This window comes from Ambystoma mexicanum, chromosome 1q (genome assembly GCF_040938575.1).
Source record: "Ambystoma mexicanum isolate Mex_15411 chromosome 1q, UKY_AmexF1_1, whole genome shotgun sequence".
In the NCBI taxonomy this organism is placed as follows: Eukaryota; Metazoa; Chordata; class Amphibia; order Caudata; family Ambystomatidae; genus Ambystoma; species Ambystoma mexicanum.
In genome coordinates this window covers 1,406,973,711-1,407,000,056 of record NC_090922.1, presented here as the reverse complement: position 1 = coordinate 1,407,000,056, position 26,346 = coordinate 1,406,973,711, and the positions used below count along the sequence as shown (strand labels likewise).

At 44.4% G+C, this 26,346-nt stretch overlaps 1 protein-coding gene across 2 annotated transcripts in view; it reads left to right on the top strand.

Annotated features, from left to right (window-relative positions):
• The window catches only part of LOC138548350 (vitamin D3 hydroxylase-associated protein-like), a 476,815-nt gene that overhangs the window by 373,578 nt on the left and 76,891 nt on the right, over positions 1-26,346 (top strand). For both annotated transcript variants that reach the window (XM_069642270.1, XM_069642271.1), the window contains one exon: positions 1,850-1,947. In XM_069642270.1, coding sequence (XP_069498371.1) covers positions 1,850-1,947 — 98 coding nt within the window. The remainder of the gene's footprint in view (positions 1-1,849; positions 1,948-26,346) is intronic.

The following is a 26,346-nucleotide window of genomic DNA, read 5'->3' as shown; positions in this document are numbered from 1 at the left end:
TGCCATTGGGGCAATTTATAGAAAGTAGGTTAAACAAGACGTAAGCTGACAACTAATCCCTAGCAGCCCTCCGTCCAAGCGTTATGGAGGCTGCTGCATGCATGCAAGACTACTATTCCAGTAGCATGCAACCTCAAATCCAAGGGGGACTCGTTCCCCACTGACTCACATTATATCTGCCTTATTTACCACATGTGCTATAGGCACTGCGCCAGTCGCAGTCCTAGCTCCTCATACAACAAGACTCTTCGCTCTCTTCTCTAGATTTGCTATCCAGCACACAATCAATTCAGAAATATATACCAGCTATTTCTCACCCGGCAAGACTATGCCCACCACCCTATTAGTACCACAACTCCCATCAGCCTAACCATATCTGACGATAACTTCTATTTTCCTTTACCCTGCCGTCGTCTGGTACATCCTCCACTTACCCCCTCTATGTCCTCATCATGGGTCAAAACTACTATGCTAATTCAAAATGTATATTGGTTTAACTGTTCCATGTATGATTATGTCACCATCACTCTCGCCTCACACCATTAAGCAGGCCAATTGTTACACTTTTGCATTAATGTCACTTGGCAATGTACACTTTCACAACTCACATTGCTAATCACAGCACTTTGCCTTTCACCACATCACAAATGTGGTGAAACTATTCAACACGCCGCAACTCAAACGCCGCAATTACACAGCCTTGACAAAGACCCCATGGTCGAAACACATGTCGGCACTTTTCATGTGATTGGCACCACAAGTGTTTTAGGTTTATGGTAACCTAATGCCAATAAAAGCAACATTGCATTCAAACTGAAGTAGCAGGATTCCCTCGTGCCTGACGTGTTAAATTCACAGTCAAGCGCCACAACAAACAGGGTTCTCAATATCCTCTTTTACTGTTAAAAAAGCTTGGCAAAAGCAATCATTTTGGCTTGTGGATAAGTATTACGCATTTGCCAGCTAATGCTATTATAGGTCCAGGTGCTTGGACTATATTTCACCGGCTAGCAACGTTGATCAGTGAATACCACTATGGCAGGGCCTGGCAAATGACTGGAAAATGTTGGTTGTTACAGTGACAATAAAAGCTGTTCCAGAGTACAGCAATGCAGTCATTGGGCATTATGTGTCTCCCTGCCTCGATTATTAATATTTTTGTTGTATGTTTCTATGCTATTGTGGTCTGTATAAAAGCTTATTTAGTATGTAACAGTCTAAAAAAAGACTATCAATAGCTCCAATGCATACATTATTAAATTAATAATACAAGTAAAAAGGAGTGGTTCCTTCAAGGAAAATACAATTTGATCCAATTGATATTCAAACCTTGTAACAGAACAATCCTAGAAGTATAGACATGCAGGCCCTTATGATATGATAGGTTATTTATAACGCGCTTAATACCCAGAGGTTTCTAAGCGCAGACCCGGGGATCGAACCTGTGTTGCTCCCTGTCATCTTGCTTCCAAGGCGAGCACGTTGCCCCTAAGCTATCCTCCCAAACTTGTACATTCAAGGAAAAAACATCGAGGTCCTCGTTAGGCACACAGGTTCGATAGTATTAACTTAATGTATGGTTTCATTTTATACATTTCCCTTCATGATACTGTGCCGTATAACATCTGAATTCATGCCATACACTAAGCACCATTAAAAGCCTTTTTCGAATAGTTTCCAGTGATTCTACTTAAAGCAACACATGTTTTTTATTGAGGGATAATTGCAGCAGATTGCCCAGGGCTGGTGGGTCCAGTGCTGAGCTGGGCCCGGTGGATGTTTCTGTCGCTCTCTGACACCTGGAATCCAGGCCTGTTGTAATATTGTGCTCTTTGTTTATTCCTTCTAGCTGGTGAGCTTCACTCCTCCTCGGGTGGAATATGCTACTATTGAAGTATCCTTTAGAGGACTGATGGCGGACGGGGGATCCACTTTCCTAGATAAATTGTGAGTGATATCTGGAACTACCTTATTCTGCACAAGTTTACTTTAAAGCTGAGGTCATTGCATTTCACTGCCTAACATTCTTTGTCCCATCCATGTGCAAGTAAGCACCATGTTTTACTTATTTCACATATTCATCTTTGACTTTTTTCCCAACAGTGTCCTTCCATAGGAAAGCCTTCTTTTAGGAAACCTTGGCAATGTGATAATTGACTCATGGCATCAGCAAAAGGCAATCGGCAGGGGGGCGTAGAAGAAATCCCTTATAGGTGAACCCTTACCCCATCACATCACATTAACAAGGGTGCATGGGCATTGCCTTTGGGGTAAAAGAAATATAACAGCATGTAGAGTGTGCATGTCTTTTCCCTTGTCTCTTCACTCGGAGCAGATGACTGCAGCACGCAAAGGAACAGCCTCGGCTGTCCTCACTATCAGGATGGGCTGACGCTTCATGGTGATGGATGAAGAGGTGGTGAATAGAAACATCAGAACAGCCAGGAAATGGCAGAGTAAGGGAAAAGGTTGAAAAAGAAGGCCAATCTTGGACTTTCCAACCTTAACAATAATCTCACCAACACACGTCAATGTACTGAGCACCTAGGCAGGCTGGTGCGTCAAGGTATGAGTTCATAACCCTTTGCTTTCCTGATAGAAATTCTTAATTAATGTTTTTAGGGAAACCCTCTGTTACTTTTTCTGATTTGCTTGTTAAATTGACATTGCTTTTGCATCTAAAAACTGCATTTTGATTTTCGGCATAATCAGGTTATCCCACAGAAAGCTTTTCTGCATCTACCCCATTATGTGATAGATTTGCGGCATGGAGTGGGAACCCTGTGGGAAATCCATGGCGGATTCTGCATGCCTCTTAGCGGAATCCATCTGCGGTTACAGCCGCAGAGAGGCATGGTTCTGATAGATCCAGTCAACTGTATAAACTCATTCCTAACGGGCAGAGTTAGTTGTAATCCTTTGTAATTACAGACGCCATGTTTTTTTGATTGTGGCGTTCCTAGCGCTGAAGTTCACAGCGGCGACCCATTCAGATATTCCAGCGTGGAGTGGAAACGGACACAGAAGCCTGGGATCTGCCCGGATTGAAGTACATGTTGAAAATCCCAAGACTGGGGTGGTAAGGATCCCCAAATGTAGAGGCGGATGCCATCAGGATCTTCCTACCAGACTCCTGCTACATTAAAATGAGCCCAATAGTGTGTGCAGTCTCCAGTAGGTTGCAGTGCATAGATACAATTTTAACCCTGAGTAATTGTTGACAGTACAGTGGGTCTGCTTTGTAACATTCCCCACTCTCTCTTCATAAATGATTCTCTCCTGTGAAGTTATTGTGATCCACATAAAGTACTGGGGACAGATAGTGAACTGTTTGCAAACTCTTCTGTAAAAAGTGTTGCACAGCTTCAAAGCCAATCAAAGAGGTGACTTGATCTCTGCAATATTGAATTCAGAGGAAGGCTTCAGTATCTAAAACTCTTTTCTAAAAGATGTTTCTGCTGAAGATGAACTGCAAGCTCCTAGATAGTCTCTTGCTATCAGATGGTCATGTGACTACATTGCAACAGAAAGAGGAAATACCATTTGTAAGGTATTTGTTTGCCACTGTCTATCATTCCCGAGGAGCCTAGCCACCACTTGTTCTCCTGCAGCAAGAACTATGTCCTTTCCCCACTAAAACAAAGGGATTAGCAGAAGCTTCCGGTGCCTGCTGAAAGCCATCTTGGCCCAATCTGATTCGATCCCAGTGAGTAATGTTACATACTCACTCCTTATTCAGATTCCCAATGCTTCCAACTTGGGACACTTTAAATGTGCGAGTGACCGCAAGCGAAATCATTCGGTGCTAGAGCCGCAGGTTCTATTTTTCTAGAGGCAGGATTGTCAACAAGGAATATTAAGTGTTGCAGAGGCACCAAATTGGGAGACCGCTGTTTTGAAACCAGCTAACAACCCGAAGCATGCCCCAAGTTTAAGCAGTCGATGCAATCTCTGCAGACTTAGCTGGGTTGGTGGATGTTGATGTGAGAACTTATCTCGTCTAGTGATCCTGCCTGAAATCCTGGCTCTGCTTATTTCACTACAACCAGCTATTACTTGTAATCTGCTTATATTGGTGAATGCAAACATTAATGAAACTCTTGACATATAAATTATATGATCTAATCTACATAGCAAAGGCTTACTCAACTTTGGTGATATGAAGCTTATGCAGTCAAGCCTGTAGTTCGTGCAGTCAGGAAATCTGGATAATATGGACTTGGAGTATAGACCTCTCTTGAAATAGGAATTCAAAGAAAACAAGATAATGGACTGTGCACATTTAGGCCTCAGGAAAAAGAAAAGAAAATGACTACATATTTTAAAAGAAAGGCTTTGATTAATATCCAGTCATTAATTATTGAGGCAAGAAGGCATCCGGACTACTACGGGCTATTTTTGAGAACATGTTTAAGTCTTCAAGAGGAGGCGGACACACTGTGATTGATTCAGTGATAGTGTTGTAGCCCAAGAAGAGATTAGGATATGTGGTAAGTGTGAGTGTGCTTTATTCTTCTTTACAAGTTTGTCATGCACAGGAACTGCAACCTTCTCTTCTACCCTCCAGCTCTGCATCACTCACATCAACGTCTCAATGGTCCTTGGAATGCAGAATCAATAGCATTTCAAACTTTAACACTTCCCCCTCCCTTAATGTAGACAAAATGTGAAATACAAACAACGAAATTACAAAAGCAAAAAGAAAAACAGAAAACGCTACCTGGACATAATACTATACAAACTTGTCAAAACATGTCTACGTGGAGAAAACACGCCACTTCATAACACCCCTAAAAACATAACACACCTAAAAAAACAACAAAAGATAATACTGATTTCCTTACTCGGAGTATACATTGGCAAACACTGAGAATTTATCATAACAACATACATCTGATTAACATTCCTGTCCCTGCATCACATAGTCTCTGGACCACACAGGAAGTCTACGCGCCCTGCTTCCCCTGCCACCATCGTCCCTGCTCTCATGCCCATCTCTGTTATCTCTATTATCTCTGTCCGCAATGTCGCCACATTAATCATTTCCTCATTCCACAACCTACGCCTCTCGCCTAAATTATATTTTTACTCGCACTTCCCCTGGTTGCTCACATTTCAATCTTACAACCCTATTGAAATTCCAATTGAATCATCTTCCACTCTTACACCACTTGAGAATACTTCTATCACTTGTACTGGGTCTGAGAATTTCAACCCTCCCATGCACACTAAATCTCTCTTCTTTATCCTTACCCAATCTTCCACTCCAATCTGGTTTATTCCCTTCCTGTTAACTGCTGTCCTTTGGGAATGCTTACTCCCCTGTTCAATGGGTTCCATGTGATAATATCGCCACAAAAATATCGCTGTACAAAAGTTTCGCCATATTTTTGTGGTGATATTAACCCATGGATCCTGCGGGGGACACCCCCGCAACCCCCATATATTTTAAAAGGGAGCGGGGGACACCCCCGCCATCCCCCATCCATTTATCCCATAAATTATCCCACCAAAAATATCGCCTATGGCCGTTCCCGACGACCATATGTATGGAAATATTTTTGGTGGCGATATTACCATTCAATGTGTGACCTCATACTAGCATTATCTATTAAACCCCTTCTGGTGAGCTCATTGACCCACGCAGGCTTGAGTTTGGTATTGGGATCTCTGCCACTCATGAGACTAAATGGTGACTGTCCCATCAACTGATTGGGAGACTGCGTGATGCTTCAGAACCTTTCCTCCACCTCATTGAGTACATATGCTTCATTCCTCATTGCCTGCTTGATAGTCTCCACCAACACCCTATTAAATCTTTCAACCAAACCATTGGTCTTGGCATGGTAGTTTGCCGAAAATGTCAACTTGTTACCCATCTTGTTGATATATTCTAACAGTGTTGTGCGCTTGAAGTGAGCCCCATTGTTACTGATAACCTCTTCTGGGCATCACTCCTTCTGAAAAACCTGATCCAAAAGCCTAACTACTTCCTGAGTACTTGCGTCACGTGTTATCTTCACTTCAGGCCACTTAGATATCTACCATCACCATGAAACAACATGACCCTGATCTAATGTTCCTGTATGGCCCCAGAATGTCTACTACTACCTTTTTCCATGCACCTGAACTTCCTCCGGCGCAATGTTTTGCTTCACTGCCTTACCGCTCGGACACATCTTTCAACCGCTATGTCAACTCCAGGCTACCAATACCTCACCCTTACTTTTTGTTTTGTTTCACAAATCCCAAGATGTCCTTCATGAGCCAAATTAATAATTCTTTCTCGCAAAAAGTCTGCCACCGAATCACCATATCTCTTTCAAATGACAACTCCTTTTTAACCCGTTATCAGTCCAATGCTGTTATCACTCCTTTCTCCGCAATGACCTCTCCCCATACATAATCCTGACCCTGAGGGTGGCTATAGGAGGGAGGATCACATGGGTGATGGTGACCCTAGCTGAGTGCATAAACAAGGGGAGTCCTGGGAGTGTCTCTTTACCGGCCTATATCACGGCTTAGAGTCTCAACCAGAGTCTTTAGATCACCATCCTTTCACAGAAGAGAATTTTCCACTACATATCAGTCTTTGTCCTGCCCAAGGCAGTCCAGCACCGAAATGCCAGGCAATTCTCTTCTGAACAAGAGTACCAACAGCAACCCTAGACATGTGTTTCGGCTTGGTTGAGCCTCGTCAATGAGGTGGAGCTGTGCCTCTCTAAGAACAGTGAGCAAGGATTTCATGTCTGGATTACCCTAGTAATTTAGGATGAAAATCCAAAGCTACTTAATATGCATAAACATGTTTGGGGATGCTTGTGGTCTCGTGCAGAAGGGATGTGACCTATCAGTTCAGGCTGGACTTCCCCTTTTAGGGGTGGGACCAAGCCTGATTTGCATATGGTCTTTCCCCTTCTGTAATGGCTTGGCAGGCGAAGAACAATGGTCTGGAGGGTTGCCCAGAGTAATGCCAGGGGTTAAGAATCATTCTAATCCTTCCAGCCATCACCTCTTTGTGTTTGACCCTGGGGGAGTGACATGACCTCATCGGACAAGACATGGTATCCCCCTTTTCCTTTTGAGGATACACCCTGCACTCCTCATGCCTTAATGGCGTATTGTCATACCTCCCCTCACCCACCTAGGAAAGTTACTGAAAGCCCTTTCCCTAACTCTCTATACAAGTCATCATAACCTGACCTGCCTTTCAAGACTACTGAGAACCCATACTTTTCATACAAGTTATCAAGAACTGACTTTTCTTTCCTTAAAAACAAAAATCAATGGAGGCCAAGAGCACAAGCTGCTCACTAGTTATTGCAGGAACAGGACTGATGCCGGTAAATTTAAACCGGTGGCCTAGCTAACAAGGGGACACTGGCTGGAGAACTCTAGTCCTCATGGAGGGACTGCAAGGCTAATGCGAGGTCTGTGGAGCCAACAGGCTTACCGAGACTGAGGAGAGCTCACTGCAGAGGAGGGCAAGCTGAAAGGACACCAGATTCGGAGAAATGCTTCCAAGCGTTTGCAGGTACCGAATGGCAGCCTCCACACTGCCGGAGCCCTGAGAGACGCTGAACACGCAAGCGAGAACCGCAAGAGGCACCAAGCAGCGATGCAGAGGTGGCGAGAGAGTGCAGAAAGCGAAGAGCCGCCACAGGATTGCTGCAGGAGAACCTACACACGCCACCAAGAGCTGGCGAATCCAACCAGGGGAAGCTGGGGCACCGGGTTGTATTAGGAACCCTGGCGAAAGCAAATAACAGTGAATTAATTATATGAGAAAGAACACGCAAGTGAATATTTCTTAGCGATAGAATGGAATAAATATAAGAGAACTGATAATAGAAATTGAGACTGAGAACCAAGAACATGTGCAGGGGTATAAAAAGATGAGAGGAAAGATAAGGGTGCAAGAGAATACAATGGTAGAGAAATTGAGTCACAAGGGGAAAGAATGTAGAGGAGATGAATAGAAGCATTGAAAACAGACTTTAAAGGGGCCAAGCGAGAGACAGGGAGTCCAGAGTGTGGCAGAGCAATAGAATAATTATGAAAAGATGAGAGAAGAAATCAAAAGCTTGGTGGCATCAAATGTAAGAAAATGATGTGATTTGTGAATGTTAAACAGATGATAGCGACAAGCATGTGAAGGAATAGAGATGTGATCAGAAAACGATAAATCAGTATAAAAATAAAGACAAAGATTACGAGCAGAAGATGAATTGGGTAGTTGTGAAGGAGGAATTGAGACGCAAGAGGGAAGAGAAGAAGAAAGAATAGAATTAGTGGAGAATTAGAGAACTTCAGTTTTAGTAGCTAGAAGACAAGAGGTAAGATTATTACGAATAGAAGATGAAAATGAAAAGGACAGACAAAGCTGGGTATCATCTGCATCGAAATTATGGGATATTCCAAATGACGAGATGATAGCAACAATAGGAGATGTGTAGAGAGCAAAAAGAAAAGGCACTAAAACAGATCCTTGAGGAACGCCAGGAAGAAGAGGTCGCGTGTCAGAAGAGGACCCAGCCCAAGAAACTGAATACATTTGGTTAGATAAATATGAATGAAACTAAGATAAAACAGAACCAGAGAACCCAAAATAAGAAAGAGAAGATAGGAGTAGAGTATGATCCACAGTGTTGCGCCTCGCAACACATTGTGTATAGGTGCATTAGAAATACCCAATAAAATCAAATAAAAGCTGCCGATAAATCCAATAGGATCAAAAGAGAAGAGTGTTTAAAGTAACAGAAAGCAGGCAATCTCAAACCGAAAGGAGAGCAGTTTCAGTGGAGTGGAGAGGACGAAACCCGGACTGGAAACAAGGAAGAACAGAGTTTTCAGTGACAAAAGTAAAAAATGGGGATTAGACAAGATGCTCAAGAAGTTTAGAGAGATAGGGAAGAAGAGAAATCGGTTAAAAATTAGCAGGAAGAGAGAGGTCAAGGGGAGATTTCTTTAGAATGGGAAGAATAGAAGCACGTTTAAATGAGGAAGGAAAGGTTGAAGGTACAAACATATTAAAGAAAGCAGTAAGATAGGAAGCCAGCAAGGGATAGAGGAATAAGTAAAGAAAGAATCGGATTGTAGGGAGAGGCAGTAGGGTGGGCTTGAGCAAGTAAGGAAATACTCAGAATTAAAGATCTGAGAGAAATATGAGATAGCCAAGGTGGACGCAGAGGTTGGAGAAGAAAAGCAGACAGTAGAAGAAGGGATGATTGCCACTTGGGGAGTGGCCATCTCTAAAGAAAAATAGGAAGAAAGATCAGAGGCAGTTAGAAGGGAGTTAAGTGAATGAGGAGAGGGTGGAGAAAGAAAACGTGAAAGTGATTGAAACAGACGCATAGGATGAGTAGATTGAGATTGCAAATGTTCTGGATAGTATGAGCGTTTTGCTGAAAGCAGACTATTATCATATAGTGTGTGATAGGCGGAGAAAGACAGATGATCTGTGTCCGAAAAGGAACTAAGCCAGCATCACTCAAGGCAGCAAAGTACTTGTCGCATTGGGAGAAGGTGAGCGGTAAGCCATGCTCAAGATGGTTTCCGAGAAGGGCAGAAAGAAGTAGTGGGGTAAAGAGAATCAAGAGAAGAAGACAATGTAGTAGCTACTTCATCAGCTGAGAGGACTGCAAACGAAATGCCAGAGGAAAAAAATACAGAAATAGTAAAGGCACTGTAAGCGATATTCAATCAACACTACAGCCAAGTCAATGCCTAGTCTGGGATGCTGAGGAAAACCCTTATTAATGTATTTTTATGTCTAGTTCAGTACTCTGGATGACCACCCTTGTATAACACCCCCCTCTTAGAATCCCCCTGACCCCACTGAGCCAAGAAGTAGGTTTGTTTTGCAAATTAAAAGGTTTATTTGAGAATTTAAACAATATATATATATCACACTTTATAATAAATTAATATCTGATCGTACACTTAGACATATTATGTTGATCAACAATGGGTAATCTGGCACTAGCACACTTCTTTACAATCAATGAGGAGTTAGTATAGGATGGATAAAGTAGCAAAAATACTTTTATGATTTCAAGGGAAAAGCAATGAGAAATAAAATGCAGTACAGAAATACTTTATATGATTTTAGCAAAAGATAAGATAATCACTTTTTCTCTGGCAATTCACTCCCCTCCCCTATGCAATGTAAGAAATGGAAGGAGATGGAAAGAGGAGCACACAGTTCTCAGGAATGCAATCAAATACAATACGAAATTCAGTTCCCCCCCAGCAAGCTTAGAGGAAACAGGTAGGAGTTTGAAACACAGGCCCAAAATGCTTTTTAAATGTGATGGGAAAATATGCCAATGATTTTAATTCCCTCTAGAGATTCAGGGTGAGTGGGAGATGCGTGTTGGTATTAGTTCAGGCTCACTTTAGCAATGCTCTATGAGTTATTACCAAGTTGCAAACGGATTTTAACAAAGGAAAGAATGGAGCTGCTATTTTGACAAGTGGAGAAATTGAGCCAAAATCGCAAATCGCGGTAAATTCGCGAGTGCGTGAATCGTGATTGCGGCAATACTATAAGGAGTAGCAAGTCGGCTCTAGGCTTGTTGGGAAGCTTAGATTCTAAGCTTTCAGAGGAAAGTTAAACCTCGTTCCTAGCCCAAACGGTTCCAGAGATACGGACGATTAAATAAAGGTAGTTTTTCGGATTTAAAGTAAAACTCAAAATGACAGCTTCAAAATTGACAGGCGACAGTTGTGCAGCTTTACAAATGACAGATGACACAATTTCTAGGAGGCTGTTCTACTTAGGTTAAAATAGTTTGGATTAGATTATTTTAACTAAGAGATTGGTTCTGCACAGTTCTGCTAAGTACTCACAATATAAATTTGAGCTAGGCCTCGTCACGGATCTGGTCAACACGTCCGGCTGCGGTTCTGTCTGCTCGGCGGGTCAATCAGGCACCGGTTCTGCTCACAGCGATCTGGGTCAGCTCTGCTCTGCTGGTCTAGCCTCTCTGGATTCAGCGGCCTCTGGTTCTGGATACTGCTCTGCTTTCCGGTCCGGATCAAGTGGATTCTGGATGTAACACTGCTTTCTGGGTACTGGCAAGAGTTCTTGGCAAAAGAAGTCAGACAGCTCGCCCGGCTGTGGAATAGTTTGCAAATGATTTTGAGGCCTGCTGACAAATACTTTTGCTTGCAGTGGGCCTTCTTGGTTCAAAGTTCTGTAGTCTCTGTTTAGCTTGGAAGTCTAAGTGTTGGATCCCTGGATGTGAAGTCGTCGGTCAGCATGCTCCGCAGCAAATGGAATTGAATGTCTCTACCTGTTCCAGCAGTCTCTTTTTATGTGTTTTGAAAATGGGTGTTTGCCTGGGCCTAGCTAAGCCTGCCCCTCTCTACTTGTCATTGGCCCAATTCTCCCCTCTCCCATGATTGGGGGAAGGAAATGGATTGTCATCATGATGAGGTCTGTTTATGGGTCAGAGGATCCTCCCCTGGTCAGTTTGCCCACAAATCTATATTTGATTCAAATACATCTTTCCCAGATATACAATTTGTTGAAATTACATGTGCACATTATATATTCCTTATGGTCCATGCTTGTCCGCCTCTGATCTTCCTGGGGGCTTGCATTCAAAAATGACAACATTTTGCGCTTTTTAACTGGTTTTGCAATATCGGACATTTACCCAAAATTACACACATGTGCGCAAGGAGTATGGACATTAATTGATCAAATGTCTGCATGTTAAAAATCTGACACTTCGAGTGGGACCCTATTTTCCGCTAGCAACCCCCCAGAATACACCAGAGGGTCCGAACGCCTCTCAAAATGTTCACAGAAAATTCACAAAAATAATCATATTACTTATATAATTCTGACAAGTCCGCTCTATGAGTTATCTATCTTTTTAAAATTATGCCCTGGTCAAAAAGGGGTGTGGTTTCCCACATCACATGGTGGAATAACTGGTTTATCCACTTCCTCCAAGCCAGCTTGTTCACAGAGGCACAGCTGCCCCCCAGTTTCTCCCAAGAGGAAGCTATTTTACGATGCCCCCAATATAACATTTGCCTGAGTCCAGGACAGGCCTTTGTTCAACTCCCTGTAGTCCCCAGCTGCTGCACCCCTAATCTAATCATAGAGGTGTTAACTCCTTTTGGCCAGGGGCAGAGTGGCTGAGCATCCAGTTTCAACTCCTGTCGGGGGTAGTTGTCAGGCAGAATTCAGTTTCATTAAGCCAGGTTTCAGCTAAATGTCACTTTTTGTTCCCAGTTTTCTACATTCAAATCAAACTGACAATTTTTACACATGCAGCTAGAGTGCTGATTCTAAGTTCAAAACTATGACATTTCAACAGTTACAAACTATGTGACACTCAAAAGTAGGTCCCTCATTTAATTTAAACATTTCGATTTTTGTGGCTTTCAGTTCAGTTTAACTTAAGATGCTGACCTCCACAGCTCAGCCAGTTCTGTTATGAACATTGTTTTGGGCTCTTTTTATTTCCAGATTTTGTATGCACACAACTTCATTCTGCCAAATGTCTGCTGGTGTTCAGTGAGATTTTTGAATATCCTGCAATGTTTGACATAGGCATTTTTAGCTTGCATTCAGAGAAACCAAGGTGATTTCAACGGGCTTTTTAAGCTAACAGGCACTGCTGTTTTTCCTTTGGCACACATTCCACTCATGGCACCCCTGGCCCATCACGCTCGCACTGGTGGGTGGAAGGTTAGGCGACCATTTTGGTGTGCGCACAAACTGCGCGGTTCTCCTATTCTGGATGAATGTGGGCGGCGATAGCTCATCCCCACATCCTCCCAGTCTATTGATTTAGTTTGTTCTGGGATAGAATAATGGGCGGCAACAGCTCATCCCCACATCTACCCAGTCTATTGATTCAACATGGGTCAAAACCCTTGACAGCACGAAGATTTCAACAAATATGTCAGAGCTTTGCAGCCTGGGGAAGTAGGTTTGTTCGCATGCGGTTTTGTTCACAATCCCATTCCTTGAAGCTCCTACTACTTCCTTTTTGTTACGATCGTGTATGGGGAACAGCTGTCTGCCATCATCCTCATTCTCCAATTCCCAATGCCTACTTCTCAACTTGGGCACTCCAAATCTTTACACAACCATCACTCTCTCATCTTCCTCACTCCCCTCGTCATCTTGTACTACATTTACTCTACTTTTCTTCCTGCATGCCACCACAAACTGCCCCTTCATGTTGCATGCCGAGCATTTCTGGCCTTAAGGAGGACAGTGTATTCTGAAGCTCGGAGAAGCCATGAAAATGTCAGATAGTATGCTATACAAGACTCTGTAACATAGCATAGCAGGGCATAGTAAAGCATTTCACTCATTCTCCTGTGGGGGTTAATATTCTGGATTACCTAAGCAACTTCAGTGACTGGCAGCAACAGGGGAGCAAATCAGTGTTGGCTCTGCTGCTGACAGTCTGCTGTAGACAGTCTGCTGTACTAGAATCTCGAGCCCACTGACTCACTGGCTGGCGAGATTTGATATCTGCTTGTCAAATCAAGTGATATGAGATAGAGGCAGGCCCGCTGCAACAGTAAACACAACGAGGGATGGGGGAGACTGACAGAGAAGCACCAGGTGGGTCTCCATTCTTTCTTTAAAAAGCAATAAATCTGCGCCATTGCAAGGAAGTCTTTGCTTAGTATTGGCTGTTAAGTGGTGCTGCTGGCACTACCAATAAACCTTAACTATTGCATTGGAGAACAGCTACGAGTGAAACGTGATATAAGGTGGGAAACAAAGTGTGTAGGTGGTGTTTGGTTCTTTATCAACCCATCGGCTGTCCATGCCCATGCTAATCACTATTTATTTTCTTTATTCATATTTGTTGAGCGCACAGCAGCCCTTAGGCATCGTGGCACTTGTTACAGAGGATGATCAATAATTAGTTACAGAGATAGGAGCAGAGCTTTGTTGCAGGAACGAAGCCAGGGAGAACATAGTACATGCTTGAACACCGTACACTTATACACTTTGCATGAAATACATATTGTAGTGCAAGAAGATGAGTGTAGTGTGTGAGATGTAGGATGTTGATGTGGTGGGGGCAGGGGAGGGAGTTCATTGAAGAGGGCAGTTTTCAGATGTTTCCGGAAGGCTGTGAGGGATGTCTCAGCTCTGAGGGCAGTGGGTAGGGCGTTACAGAGTTTAGGGGCTAAAAACGGTAATCCTAACCCCCCCCTGCTTTGGCCTTGTTGATTTAGTTGGTTTAGTGTGTTCTGATGGGCCGTGAGGATGTGGTCCTTGATAAGGTTTCTGACAGGTATGATGGTGCAGTGAGATTGAGACATTAATGAGTGATGGTGAGAATTATAAAGGTGATTCGGTCTTTGACTGGTAGCCAGTGGGCTGCCTGTCTGGCTTGTGTTATGTGGTCTCGGAATGCTTAATGCTTAGCACATCGTTTTGGGTAACTTGGAGTCTGTTTACTTTTTTTGTTGAAGTGCCTGCTAGAAGGGCGTTTCAGTAATCTAGCTCGGCCCCTATCGTAGCACTGGCAATTGAGGCAGTTTCATTTGGTTAAGAAGGGTTTTATGGCCTTAATTAGTTTCGTGTTTAGTGCTCAGGCGAAGGCCCCCAACTCCCTCAACACTCCGATGCCACGAGCGGTAATTCCCGCCTTGCAATGAGAAATATGCTGCAATCTACATTCAATTTTGTGCTGATCCACCTTCCCAGCCCATATGCATAATTGTTTCATTGCTGTTTTCGGTGCCCACGGCCGTTTCAAGTTTATCTGGGCTAAGCTGCATTTCCTTAAATTGGCCGCCGCCAGAAGTGCACTTAGCGCCTGATCCTGTCGCCTCTCTGGCTGCCTGACCTCCCCGCCCTCAATGCTGTGATTGGCTGCCCTTTTTATCCAATCTCAAGCAACCGGCAGACGAGAGCCGGCCAGAGAAGTAAGGCAGAGAAAGAAGGCTCTATTACTGACGGAGCTGGCCGAGCGTACCGAGTTGCCGGTTGCGCTAGGTTATTCGCAAGTTGCCTAAAACAGATTTACACACCCACCCGCATTGGATGACTGCTACCTTCGTCCAACACACGGTGAGACTCACACGCCACCCAGGCTCATACTCACCTGTACTGTTGCGAAGTACAAATACAGAGACTTGAACGTTGCTGTCTGCCCGTACTATCTCCTATTTTCCTTATGAGGCATTATGCGTGTCTCTCCTTTCTTTGGTGTTAGTCCAGTCTACATCCGCCAGCACAGTACGCTGGCTCTATAACTAATAGATTCACAAATGATCTACTAAGTCCCCACGCTGGCCGCCATGCGCCTACTATCACCTGTAGCCTCCTTGTTTTAAATGCCTTATAGGGTAATGTATTTGATTGTTACACCTATATACTGACCCTAGCCTACTTGCATTTTACTAGGTGTTAATCACTTATATGCACGCCTACAGCTGATTGTTGACTGTTCAGTACCCAAATGTATTGCTACCGTGGTTAATGTTATTGTTGCTTAACATTGTGTGCATGCCATTGCATCACTCAGATGAACTATCTGCTATCCTCCTTGTTTCCAATTACCCCCCTGCGGTTTTGGTAGGCATCTGCATTAAGACTGTATTATGCCAATAAGCCCTCCTCTAACAGCCTAATAGCCACATACTCGTTCCAGACCCCCCTCACTAATCTATTTGCATGTGTACTGCCCATCCTACTCTTCCTCACACGTTACACCGGTGGGACTGTAATCAACTACACCACTGTCTTCTTTCCACACCCTCACCATCACAACACCATAACTATGCCCTCCATCGCTCACCAACCCTTACCTTAACAACCCAGCCTTATGGCTCCCAACATTTTGCATCCAGACCCTCACCGAACATACCATGCTCCATCACCATGAGAAATGCCAGACTTGGCTCACGACTCACTCACGCCTCCCACCACTTTGCGCATCTCAACAAACACCCTCACACTACCGCCTCGTCTACACCCATGCCATACCCACCATCACCACCATCACCACACTCTAACCTCCCTAATACCAGCAATATTAAGGGAGCGTTAATCAATGTCAGATCACTCACTGCACACGCACTAGAAGTGGCCGACCTCATCCTAACTCTTGACTTCGACTTCATGGCTATAACCGAAACTTGACTTCACGCAGCCTCCGGCCCACTACTCTCCCTTGCCATCCCTCCAGGTTATAACATTATCAGACATGATCGCAACCCAAACCAGTCCAAAGGTGGTGGTATTGCTATCATCTATAAAAACGCTCTAAACTTCCACCTCTCCGCATTATATTTCCTCTATGGAAGCACTAACAGCCAAACTAGCCGTCACCCCTAACCACACCATCACCTTCCATCTACTTTATTGGCCACCTGGGCCGCTATCCACCTTCGCTAAGGACCTTTCTAACAACATCACTCACAATACCAATACCAAAACCAATTCTCGATATTAGGGGACTTTAACCTTGGCCTTACTGATCCCAATGACACTGCTGCCACGACTATTGATAGCATGAGTAGGAATGCAGGATTCATACAGCTTATTAACCAACCTACACGCGCTAAGGGTAGAATCCTTGACTGGCTAGCCGCTCACAATTGCCCCATCAATTTCATCTCTAACAGTGTGCATGGACTGACCACAACTTAATTATGATTAACACTGACAGGAGAGGAGTTCTCTCTTGTCAGTGTGTTCACGTTGCTCAGCGTGACCACGCTGACTGACTGATGGGAGAGGAGTTCTCTCTTGTCAGTCAGTGTGTTCACCTTGCTCAGCATGACCACACTGACTGACAGGAGAGGAGTTCTCTCTTCTCAGTCAGTGTGTTCACGTTGTCAGCGTGAGCACGCTGACTGATGGCAGAGGAGTTCTCTCTTGTCAGTCAGTGACTGATGGGAGAGGAGTTCTCTCTTGTCAGTCAGTGTGTTCACGTTGCTCAGCATGACCATGCTGACTGATAGGAGAGGACTCCTCTCCTGCCACCCAGTGTGTTCATGTTGTCAGCGTGATCACGCTGACTGATGGGAGAGGAGTTCTCTCTTGTCAGGCAGCAGGTCTACGTGTCGGCTGCGTGGATGCTTTTTTAGGGTGCATGGAGGTAAGGTAAGTGTTTTTTATTTTAAATTAAGTGTATATGTGTATTTAAATTAAATAAGTATGTGTATGTATGAATGAATGCATGCATGTTGGTGTTTGTGTCAATGCTGTGTTTTTTTAATGTATACATGCATGTATGGAGTTGTGTAACTGGTGGATGAATGCATGGGTGAAAGTGTTTTTTGTGAGTGTGTGTTCAGCACCACGCCTAAATGTAGCCGCCCTGGGGGCCACTCCATTAAGGGGTGGGTTCATGGCATCAGATGTGCATCTAGGCTAAAATGTCAGGGGGGAAAGGGGACTAACACTTCAAATGTTGGGAGAGGCGCTAACGTCGGAGGCTGTGAGGAAGGGGAAAACTTCCTTATGTGGGGGCACCTAACATCTTTCCACATTTCGAATGAGACTATTCTGGTGAAGCTTCAATGTTACAAGCAGCTACCTCTTGCCTTCATTTCTGATACGTCACACTTAAGGACTGCTGTGCGAGTGAGATATCTCATGTCACCACTTCCCTTCTAATCACTCCCCTAGCATGCAAGTGCTAACCCCACATTACGATTTCAATTACCTAAAAATGTATGGATAATTATGCAGGTGCTAACAGTGAAATGATTTCTCATGGCCATGCTAATCCCTATGGCAATGGCAATTCTCACCCAGTTCCTGCCCTCCCCACCAAAAACACCTTCTCACTGGAACTCTTGAGCTACCTTTAAACAGTGTTTCCTCAAAGGAGTCTTCTGAGAATTCATGACTTCATTGGAGTTGTAAGCACGTAACTGGTGTAATAAAAATGTCTTAATCGGGTCTGCCTTTGGCCACTCAATTTAAAAACACCCTGCGTGTCTTTCACTGAAGTTCTTTTAAAAATAGGCATTGGCAAAGCCAACAGTTGTGGCTTGTGTACAAGTATTAGGCATTTACCAGGCACTGCTATCAGCTGCTCAGGTACTCAAACCATTTTGAACTGGCACTATCAATGGCCAGCTAATACCAATACAGAAGTGACTTTCCCATGCCTACACGAATCCCCAAAGTGTTAGCATTGCCAGTGCTCTTTTTGCTTTACCCTTGATGCACAGGACTATGCATCAAGGTTAAAGCAAACATACTACTTGGCTAAATTGGCCCACATTGAATGTAGGCCAATCTAGCCAGAAATAACACTTATGGTACACAGTCAGCCTGTATATACTTTCTGTGGCATGGCATTTTTACTGGCTGGGAGTCCGTACATGGTAATAATGGCATATATTGATGCAGCCTGCATCGACATAATTAGAACAACCAGCACGACTATATTTCTATACTAGCATATCTCGCGTGGAAAGGCGGCATGAAATGTATTGGAAAATGTTCCTATGCACAATTTGTGATTTGCAACTATTGGGAATTTCCAGGTGCTTTTATACAAAACCAATTGCAAACTGTATGGATTTCTACCCAGAGAAAGTGCTGTAAAATGCATACTTTTAACCCAATGTTTCAAACATTTTCTTGGGAGTGAGAACCCTTCTCAAGCAACCCTTGTTTGGTCTGGGCTGCCTCACTGTGCTCTGTTGTTCCTGCCTAATTGGCTCAAACATTTAAGCCTCTTAAGTTCAGAAATGTACCAGCCTCCACTGTACATCATTTGTCACTGTGTATGATGTGTGTTTTAATGCGCACACAGGGGCAGGGTACTCCTTAATGATATGATATGGCATTTATAACGTGCCCATATACAAGTGTTTCTAGGCGCGACAAGGCAGGAGGGAGAAACAAAAGAGTAGGACAAAACACAGATCTTACTAGGCTTTGTGTCATTCAGATCCCGCAAGAGCAGGGGAGGGGAGAAGTGCCGAGGGTGGAGTAGGATGCAGAAGTGCAGGAACAAAGAAGAAACAAGAGTGCAGCCAATGGGTAGCAAGTGGGGGTACTCATAAGTGCAGCCAACGGGTGGAGAATAAGAGCAAGAGTGGGGACTGTAGGGTTACAGATACAGACCACAAGTGCAGGGGAGCCAAGAGGCAGTGCAGTATTGCAACAGGACAGGCAGGGCACTGGGCCCGAATTCAGAGCTTGACCAGGTGACCAGTGCATGGATCAGGCAAATGATCAGCAAGGGAGAGGAAGAGAGAAAGCGTAATCAAAGAGATAGGTCTTGAGTTGCTTCCGGAACCAGAGATGGTTCTCCTCAAGTTTCAGCGAGGCAGGGAGGCTGTTTACAGAGGGAGGCCCCAGCCAAAGAAAGAGATCTGCCCTCAACTCTTTGCTTGGAAAAATGACAAACCCTCAGAGAATTGGAGGTGGCGCAGTGGAGAGCTCATGCCATCCTATATATATTTATTCATATGATAAAAAAGTTAGTCTGGCATGAACCTTTCTTCAGTAGAGAAATCTAACTTTGCTGTAGTGGATTTGGAGTTGTATTAATAAACCATATTTGGGTTCCTGCACACAAACTCAAGGGGAGATTTCTCGAGTCTCCTGTTTGCGGATGTGCCGCTGCTGGCTGAGTGCAAAAAATTGTAAGGGGGCCTCACCAAATGTTTTGCCCCGGGCCTCACCACATCTTCTGACAGCCATGTGCCTCCGTTGCAAATCTCAGTCTGCCCAGGTTAGTGAAATTTAAGTCTTTGATTCTATACCAGTTGACACTGACAACCTAAAGGATGCGTGGGTTATCCCTCTTCTGAAAAAAACAACCCTGGACGCTAGCATACCCACAAACTACAGGCCAATCACTAGGGTCCCGTTTTTACAAAAAATCCTCAACCAAGCCGCATACTTACAAATTCAAGATTACCTTGAATCTAACAAACTTCTGGGATTTAGGCAATCTGGGTTTCGGCCACGTCACGGCACCGAAATTGCCCTTATAGATCTAAAAACACAGATCGAAGATCTAAAAGACAAGGGCAATCTTGCTCTCCTACTCCTCTTGGACCTCTCGGCGGCCTTTGATCTTGTCAATCACCAAATTCTTTGTCACCACCTTAAATCAGCTGCACACTTCTCCGACAAAGCTACAACCTGGATTAGTTCCTTTTTAGACAATAGATCAATGCGCGTGTTCTCTCCACTAGCAGCCGCCCCACCTGCACCTGTCTCCTGTGGCATGCCACAAGGATCTTGTGTCTCACCCACGTTGTATAACGTGTTCACTAAACCTCTTTTCGATATCTTGGACTATCTGGGTGTCACTTACACCAATTACGCTGACGACACCCAGATACTAATCCCAATCTCAGGCGCCTACACTGCTGACTCCCTTGCCATCAATGCCATCTACCAGGTCATCCAAGCATGGATGGCACAAAACAGACTCTGTCTAAATGATGAAAAGACAGAGCTCCTTATTCTTGGCTCGCCACTAAAACTTACCAAGCTTGACCCTGCTCTTAAGTCCTTCATCATCGATGGGAATACTATCCTAACCGCCAAGGACACAAAAACCCTAGGGATCTACATTGACTCGACTCTATCCCTAGCTAGACAAACCAATTCAGTCTCATCCGCAGCTGCATATACCTGCAAGCTTATCAGAGCCAGCCGCCCTTTTCTCTCTTCAGCCAATTGTGTTACCCTGGCTAGGGTAACACAATTGTCACTAAAACTAAAATTGTCACTAAAACCAGGTAGTGTCCAGCGCTACACGCACACATCGTAACCACGTGTGCCTATTGCTTATCTGTATATTACATTACGGCCTGCTGGCCTACTGTTGATTTGTATATATTGTATATAACATTTGTGCACCTATATTTGTATTATGTATTTTCCTCGTGTAGTGTAACCAAGCTTCGAAAATTCTTGTAAAGTCTGCGCCCTGATACCCCCGGGTACGCTCGCGCATTATAAATAATAAAACAAACAAACAAACAAACAAACAAACTGTAATGCACTCTACCTGGGCACTAATTGCTGCAACCTAAATAAGCTACAAATTGTCCAAAATAATGCTATTAGAGCTGACCTCAACATTCCCAGGTGCCAATACATATCCGACACCAGATGCAACATTCACTGGCTCTCAATCCCACACCGGATTTCCCTGAAAACTCTGGCTCTCACTCACAAATGCCTTCATAACCAAGCTCCGTGCTACCTGGCCAACCGATTTGCCCTCCACAACTCCACCAGACCTTGTGGAATGGCTCAAACCAACTGCCTTGTCTTTCCACGTTTCAATCTCCAAAGATCAGGTGGAACTAGCTTCCCTATTATGGCAGCTAAATTATGGAACATGCTTCCAAATGAGCTTAGAGCAGAACCTTCCTTGATGAGATTCAAACACCTTACCAAATCTTGGCTATCCGCCCAAGACATCTATCCTTGGGTTCACTGCTTAACTTGTACATAGCTGCATCCTTGTAAATACAATCTGCTTTGTCTTCTCATTGTTATTTTTATACTTGTAAACTATATAATTATTGCTCTGTCTGCCTTTCAAGTTGTAACTAAGTGATGCGCCCGGTTGCCCCTGGGCCTGGTGTGCTATACAAATAAATCAAATACAAATACAAGGCAATGATGTTTACATGTTTGTCCATTGATAGGGTGGAGTCAATATGGACCGCTAAAGTCTTTACTGACGAGGATATAGGGATGCTGGAGTTATCTATGTCAAAGTTGGTGTAGAGGGGGGTCTAACTTGGCCAGTGTGGCTTTTTGGCCGAGTATCAGAATCTCGGTCTTGTCCCCGTTGAACTGCCATCCAGGCTTGGATGGTAGCGTAGATTAGATGTAATGCCTCTGCGTCTTGGACATATTAGCCTGTTAGGGGTAGCAAGACTTCTATATCGTCTGCATAATTGGTGTATGCGATATTGAGTGCCTCAAACTTGTCGAACAGGGTCTTCGTGAAGAGATTGTATAGTATGGGGGCTGTGCAGGAGCCCTGTGGGACTCTGCAGTAGATGGTGGTGGGGGCAGCATTAGCTATGTAGGAGAATACTTTCATTACTCTGCCTTCGAGGAATGATATGGTCCAGGAGGCTGCTTGTTTGGAGAATTGTGCTGCTTGGGTGAGGTGAGCTGTGAGGGTCTTCTGATCTACACGATCGAAAGCTGCTGCATGGTCTAGGAGGAGGGCAGGCTTGCCTTTGTCCATGATTTGTGTGATTTGGTTTTTTAAGTCTAGTAGGGCAGTTTCTGTACCATGCCCTTTGCGGAAACCGGGCTGTCTTTTACCTAACATGGAGTTAGTTTCTAAGTATGATTGTATTTGGTTGTGGGCTGTCTTGTCCAGAATTTTGAGAAGGGAAGGGATGGTTGTTTGAGCCAGTAGTTGTTTGGCTGTGCAGGGTCTTTGGTGGGTTTTTTCAAGAGAGGGCGAACCCAGGCTTCTTTGAGGCTATCTGGTACGATGCCTGTTTTAAAATAGGAGTTAATGAATGCTGTTGGAAGCGGGGCGAGGGTTTCAGAACAGCCCTGTATGATCTTTGGCGGGCATATGTCACCTTTACAAGGTGATGGTTTGAAGTGTTTGAGGAGGTCGATGACTTCTGGTTCAGAGATGTCTTTGAATGCAAAGTTGGGTGAGTGGGGGATTTTGTGCTCGGGGGAGGTGGGAGTAGGTCGGAGCTGGCTGGGTAGTGCATTATAGTGATCCAGGATTTCCTTCTGAAGGAGGTCTATTTTATTGAGCATTTCAGCTTGTATGCTTGCACAACAGGCTTCATCTTTGATGATTTTGTCGGTGCTAGTGGGAGTAGTGGTGAGTTCATTGAAGATGGTGAATAATTCCTTATTTTGGGAATTAGCATTGGTTATTCTTGGATTGAATGAGTTACATTTGGCAGTGATGATGACCTGTTGGTATTGGAGGGCAATCAACTTAAAGCTTTCTTTGGAGGCGTTGCAAGGGTTAGTCTGCCAGTTTTTAAGAGCCAGTTGTTTGTCAGAACCCAGAGTTTTAAGATCTTCAGTGAACCAAGAGTTCTTATGGAAGGATTTTTTTTCTTTTTACATTCAAGTGGGGCTATTGAGTTTACTGCATTGAGGAGGGTGTCCATGAAGATGTCTGCTAGGATGGTGGGGTCCTAAGAGAAAGGGGGTGCTAGGCATGGGTGTTGAGGTATGGTAGGATGTTTTCTACTGTACGTTTTTTTGTGCTTCTGGTTTGCGCCATAGGGGCATGAGTGAGGATTTTGGAGCAATGGTCAATAGGAATGGAGAATTGAATGCAATTGTGGTCAGTCCACGGGTGGGCAAGATTAGATGTGATGATCGAGTCACAGTTGTGGTCAACAACCCAGTCTAGGTTGCGACCTTTGGCGTGAGTGGAGCCTGAGACTTTTTGGGAGTAGCCCAGGTTTAGAAAGTATTTGGTCAGAGCTGTAGCTGGTTTGTCTTTGGGGTCGTCGTAGCCAAGGTTAAGATCGCCTAGGAGTATGGTTTTGGTGGATTTTTTTATATTGTCGCTGAGTAGGTCGGTGAGGGGGCCTTGAAAGTTTGCCTGGAGACCAGGGGTCCGATATAAGACATGGAGTTGATGTTGTTATTGGGTGAGAGCGATAGTTTGACAGATAGGATGTCTGCGTTGCCCTCTCAGTGGTGGGTGATGGGTCTGATGGACAGAGAGTCTTTATGGATTAGAGCAACTCTGCCACCAATTTTGGAGTGTCTATCCTGTCTGTGGATTGTGTATCCATGGGGTAGAGCGAGGGTGATGGCAGGGCCGTAGGCAGTAATGCATGTCTTCTGTGATACCTAGAATGTCTAGGTCATGGCTGGATATAAGGTCATTTATTTCAAGAGCATGAGCGGGGAGAGAGAGCGCACGTTGAGTAGGGCGCATTTGAGGTGTGGTTTCTGTGAGTTTTTGCCTGTTGTTGGTCTAGGTGGGCAAGCTTTAGGTATGAGTTTGGAGGGTGTAGAGGTTGGTGGTGCAGGTTTGAAGCTGAGGTGCGTAGTGAACCTAGTTATAGGTGTGGAGTGGTACGTGCTGTTGCTAGAAGTTCTCGCGGCAGTGCGGGAACCCAGTCTGGGGTTTCTTGACTTAGTGGGCATGGGTGAGGTGGTTGTGTGCAGGGGTAGGGTACGTGTTCGAAATCTAGGTAGTCTGATGGCTTGATAGTGTGAGGGTGGTTGTGTGCATCTCAGGCCTGTGTATCATGGGAGGAGTCAGGCCTAGCGAGGGATTGGGCGGTATAGTGCTCTGTGGTGGTGTTTTGAATAGGTGTTCCTGTGTGTGAAGAGATTGTGTGGAAGGCTGGGCGGTGTGAGAGAAGATCATGATGGAGGCTAGGCAGAAGCTAATGAGGGAGCTGATGGTCATGTCCATGTCCATCCACTTCCAGCCATTTCTGTCCAAAACGCATCCTCCTGCAAGAGTCAGGCCTAGTGAGGGATTGGGCAGTATAGTGCTCTGTGGTGGTGTTTCGAATAGGTGTTCCTGTGTGTGAAGAGATTGTGTGGAAGGCTGGGCGGTGTGAGAGAAGATCATGATGGAGGCTAGGCAGAAGCTAATGAGGGAGGTAACAGAAGGGACTGCTCAGGAGAGGTGGTAGGACTTTAGAGCTATACACTTTTGAAACAAAATAGTGGCGTCCCGCCACATATATTTACTTCAATTTGCATTTTAATTTTCTGCAAAGATTATCTCAATCGACATGCTGAATATCAAAGACATTGTATACTCATGATTAGCCGAGGTATAAATACAAAAAGAAGAATCTCAAGGTTGACTTTTAGTTTATTTCTTTAACTAAGGTCAAAGCACAAGAGGAAATAGGGGTTCAGTTTCCCTTAGTATTTAGTAATTTTTATGCACAACACTTGCCTTCAAGTTGGCAAACATATTGAAAATCGAACAAAACAAAAAGAAAAGGCAATTTTCAGACACACTTTTCAAGTTATTTGTACATGGTCCTAGAATTGCTAGTGCATGAACATAAGAGCAGGACAATTGTTACAGCAATTATGATCACATAGGTCATGCAACGGTGAATAGTAAACCAGAATTAGGTTTTTACAAAGAGCATCCTGGTAGTTGTTTCCAAGGTGTGTTACGTTCTTGAGGGAGGTAACCAAGTCTTTGGCCTATGTCTAGATATTGATCAGATGGTGTATGGGGACAGGCATATCTGAGCCAGATGGTGTGTGGTCCCGTGACGTTTCGGCGAAAAACGCCTTCTTCAAGGGTGAAAACCCAGTCTCCTATTCAGACAGCCCCAGGAGGCCCGTGACGTCCACTTAGACATCCGTTCAAACCTTTTCCAATCAATGTCTTTATGGATACAGGTGCTTCAACATGCTTCGATGGATGATGTTGACATGAGAGAGACGCCAACACGGAGGAAGCAGCAAGAAATGTCTCCCAGACTCCCGCACCAGGATAAGTGGGTTTAAATCCCAGATAAGTCCTGGTGCGGGAGTCTGGGAGACGTAACGAATACATGTTTGCATGTTGAGCTAGAAGAAATCATGAATATAAACTCCTCTTCAAAAGGGAACTTTGGTGTGTTTCTCACTTTATTTGTCTTGGAAGCAGACACAGATCTGGTAGGTCGTTGGAGCCGTGTGGGTTCTTTCAGGTGGGAATGTCCCATCGCGGTGCCAATTGCCTAAACAGTCACACATAAGAAGGGCGATGCTGTTAACAAGCCAAATGTTTACAAATGTAGTTGCAAGAACGTTGTGATGGTGCTGGCCAAGCAGCCCTGGACGCTGTTTGTCATCTGCATTTTGTCCTGATCAAAAGAGCTCTTAAGGTGAGCAGGCCCATCCAGCTATGGGCCGGAATTCCAGGAGGAATTGAGGGCGACAAAGGCCATTTAGGCCCTGGAGCGGCACACCTGCTGAGTACTGTATAGCCTGCGGGTATATGGAAGAATTATGGAAACATGGCATGGGAGCTCGCCACTCACAGGGCGCAACAGAGAAATTGTTGGTTTGGAAGGTATTTTTATCATTTTAAGGGATGTGGGTGGAAGGCATAGAATCGATTTGAAGGAGGATGGTGTGAGGCCAGGTATTGCACACGTTCTTGGAGTGGTTGGGAGAATTGGGCATTATGGGGGTTTGGGAGAGAGTGGTGGGACGCATGCTGTTGTTTTCTTTCAGTGGGTAGGAAAGGGATAACGCCGGCCATACACAATATAACATTATATCAGCTTGGATAAGCCAATCTGATGCCATTCAGAAACCCTTGGAGAAAACCATCCTGCTTGTTGATACATACCCATTTACCCTTTGAAGGCAATCGCTGCCCCTTGTAGGATGCTGAAAGCAGCCTTGGACTTTTAGAGCATTCT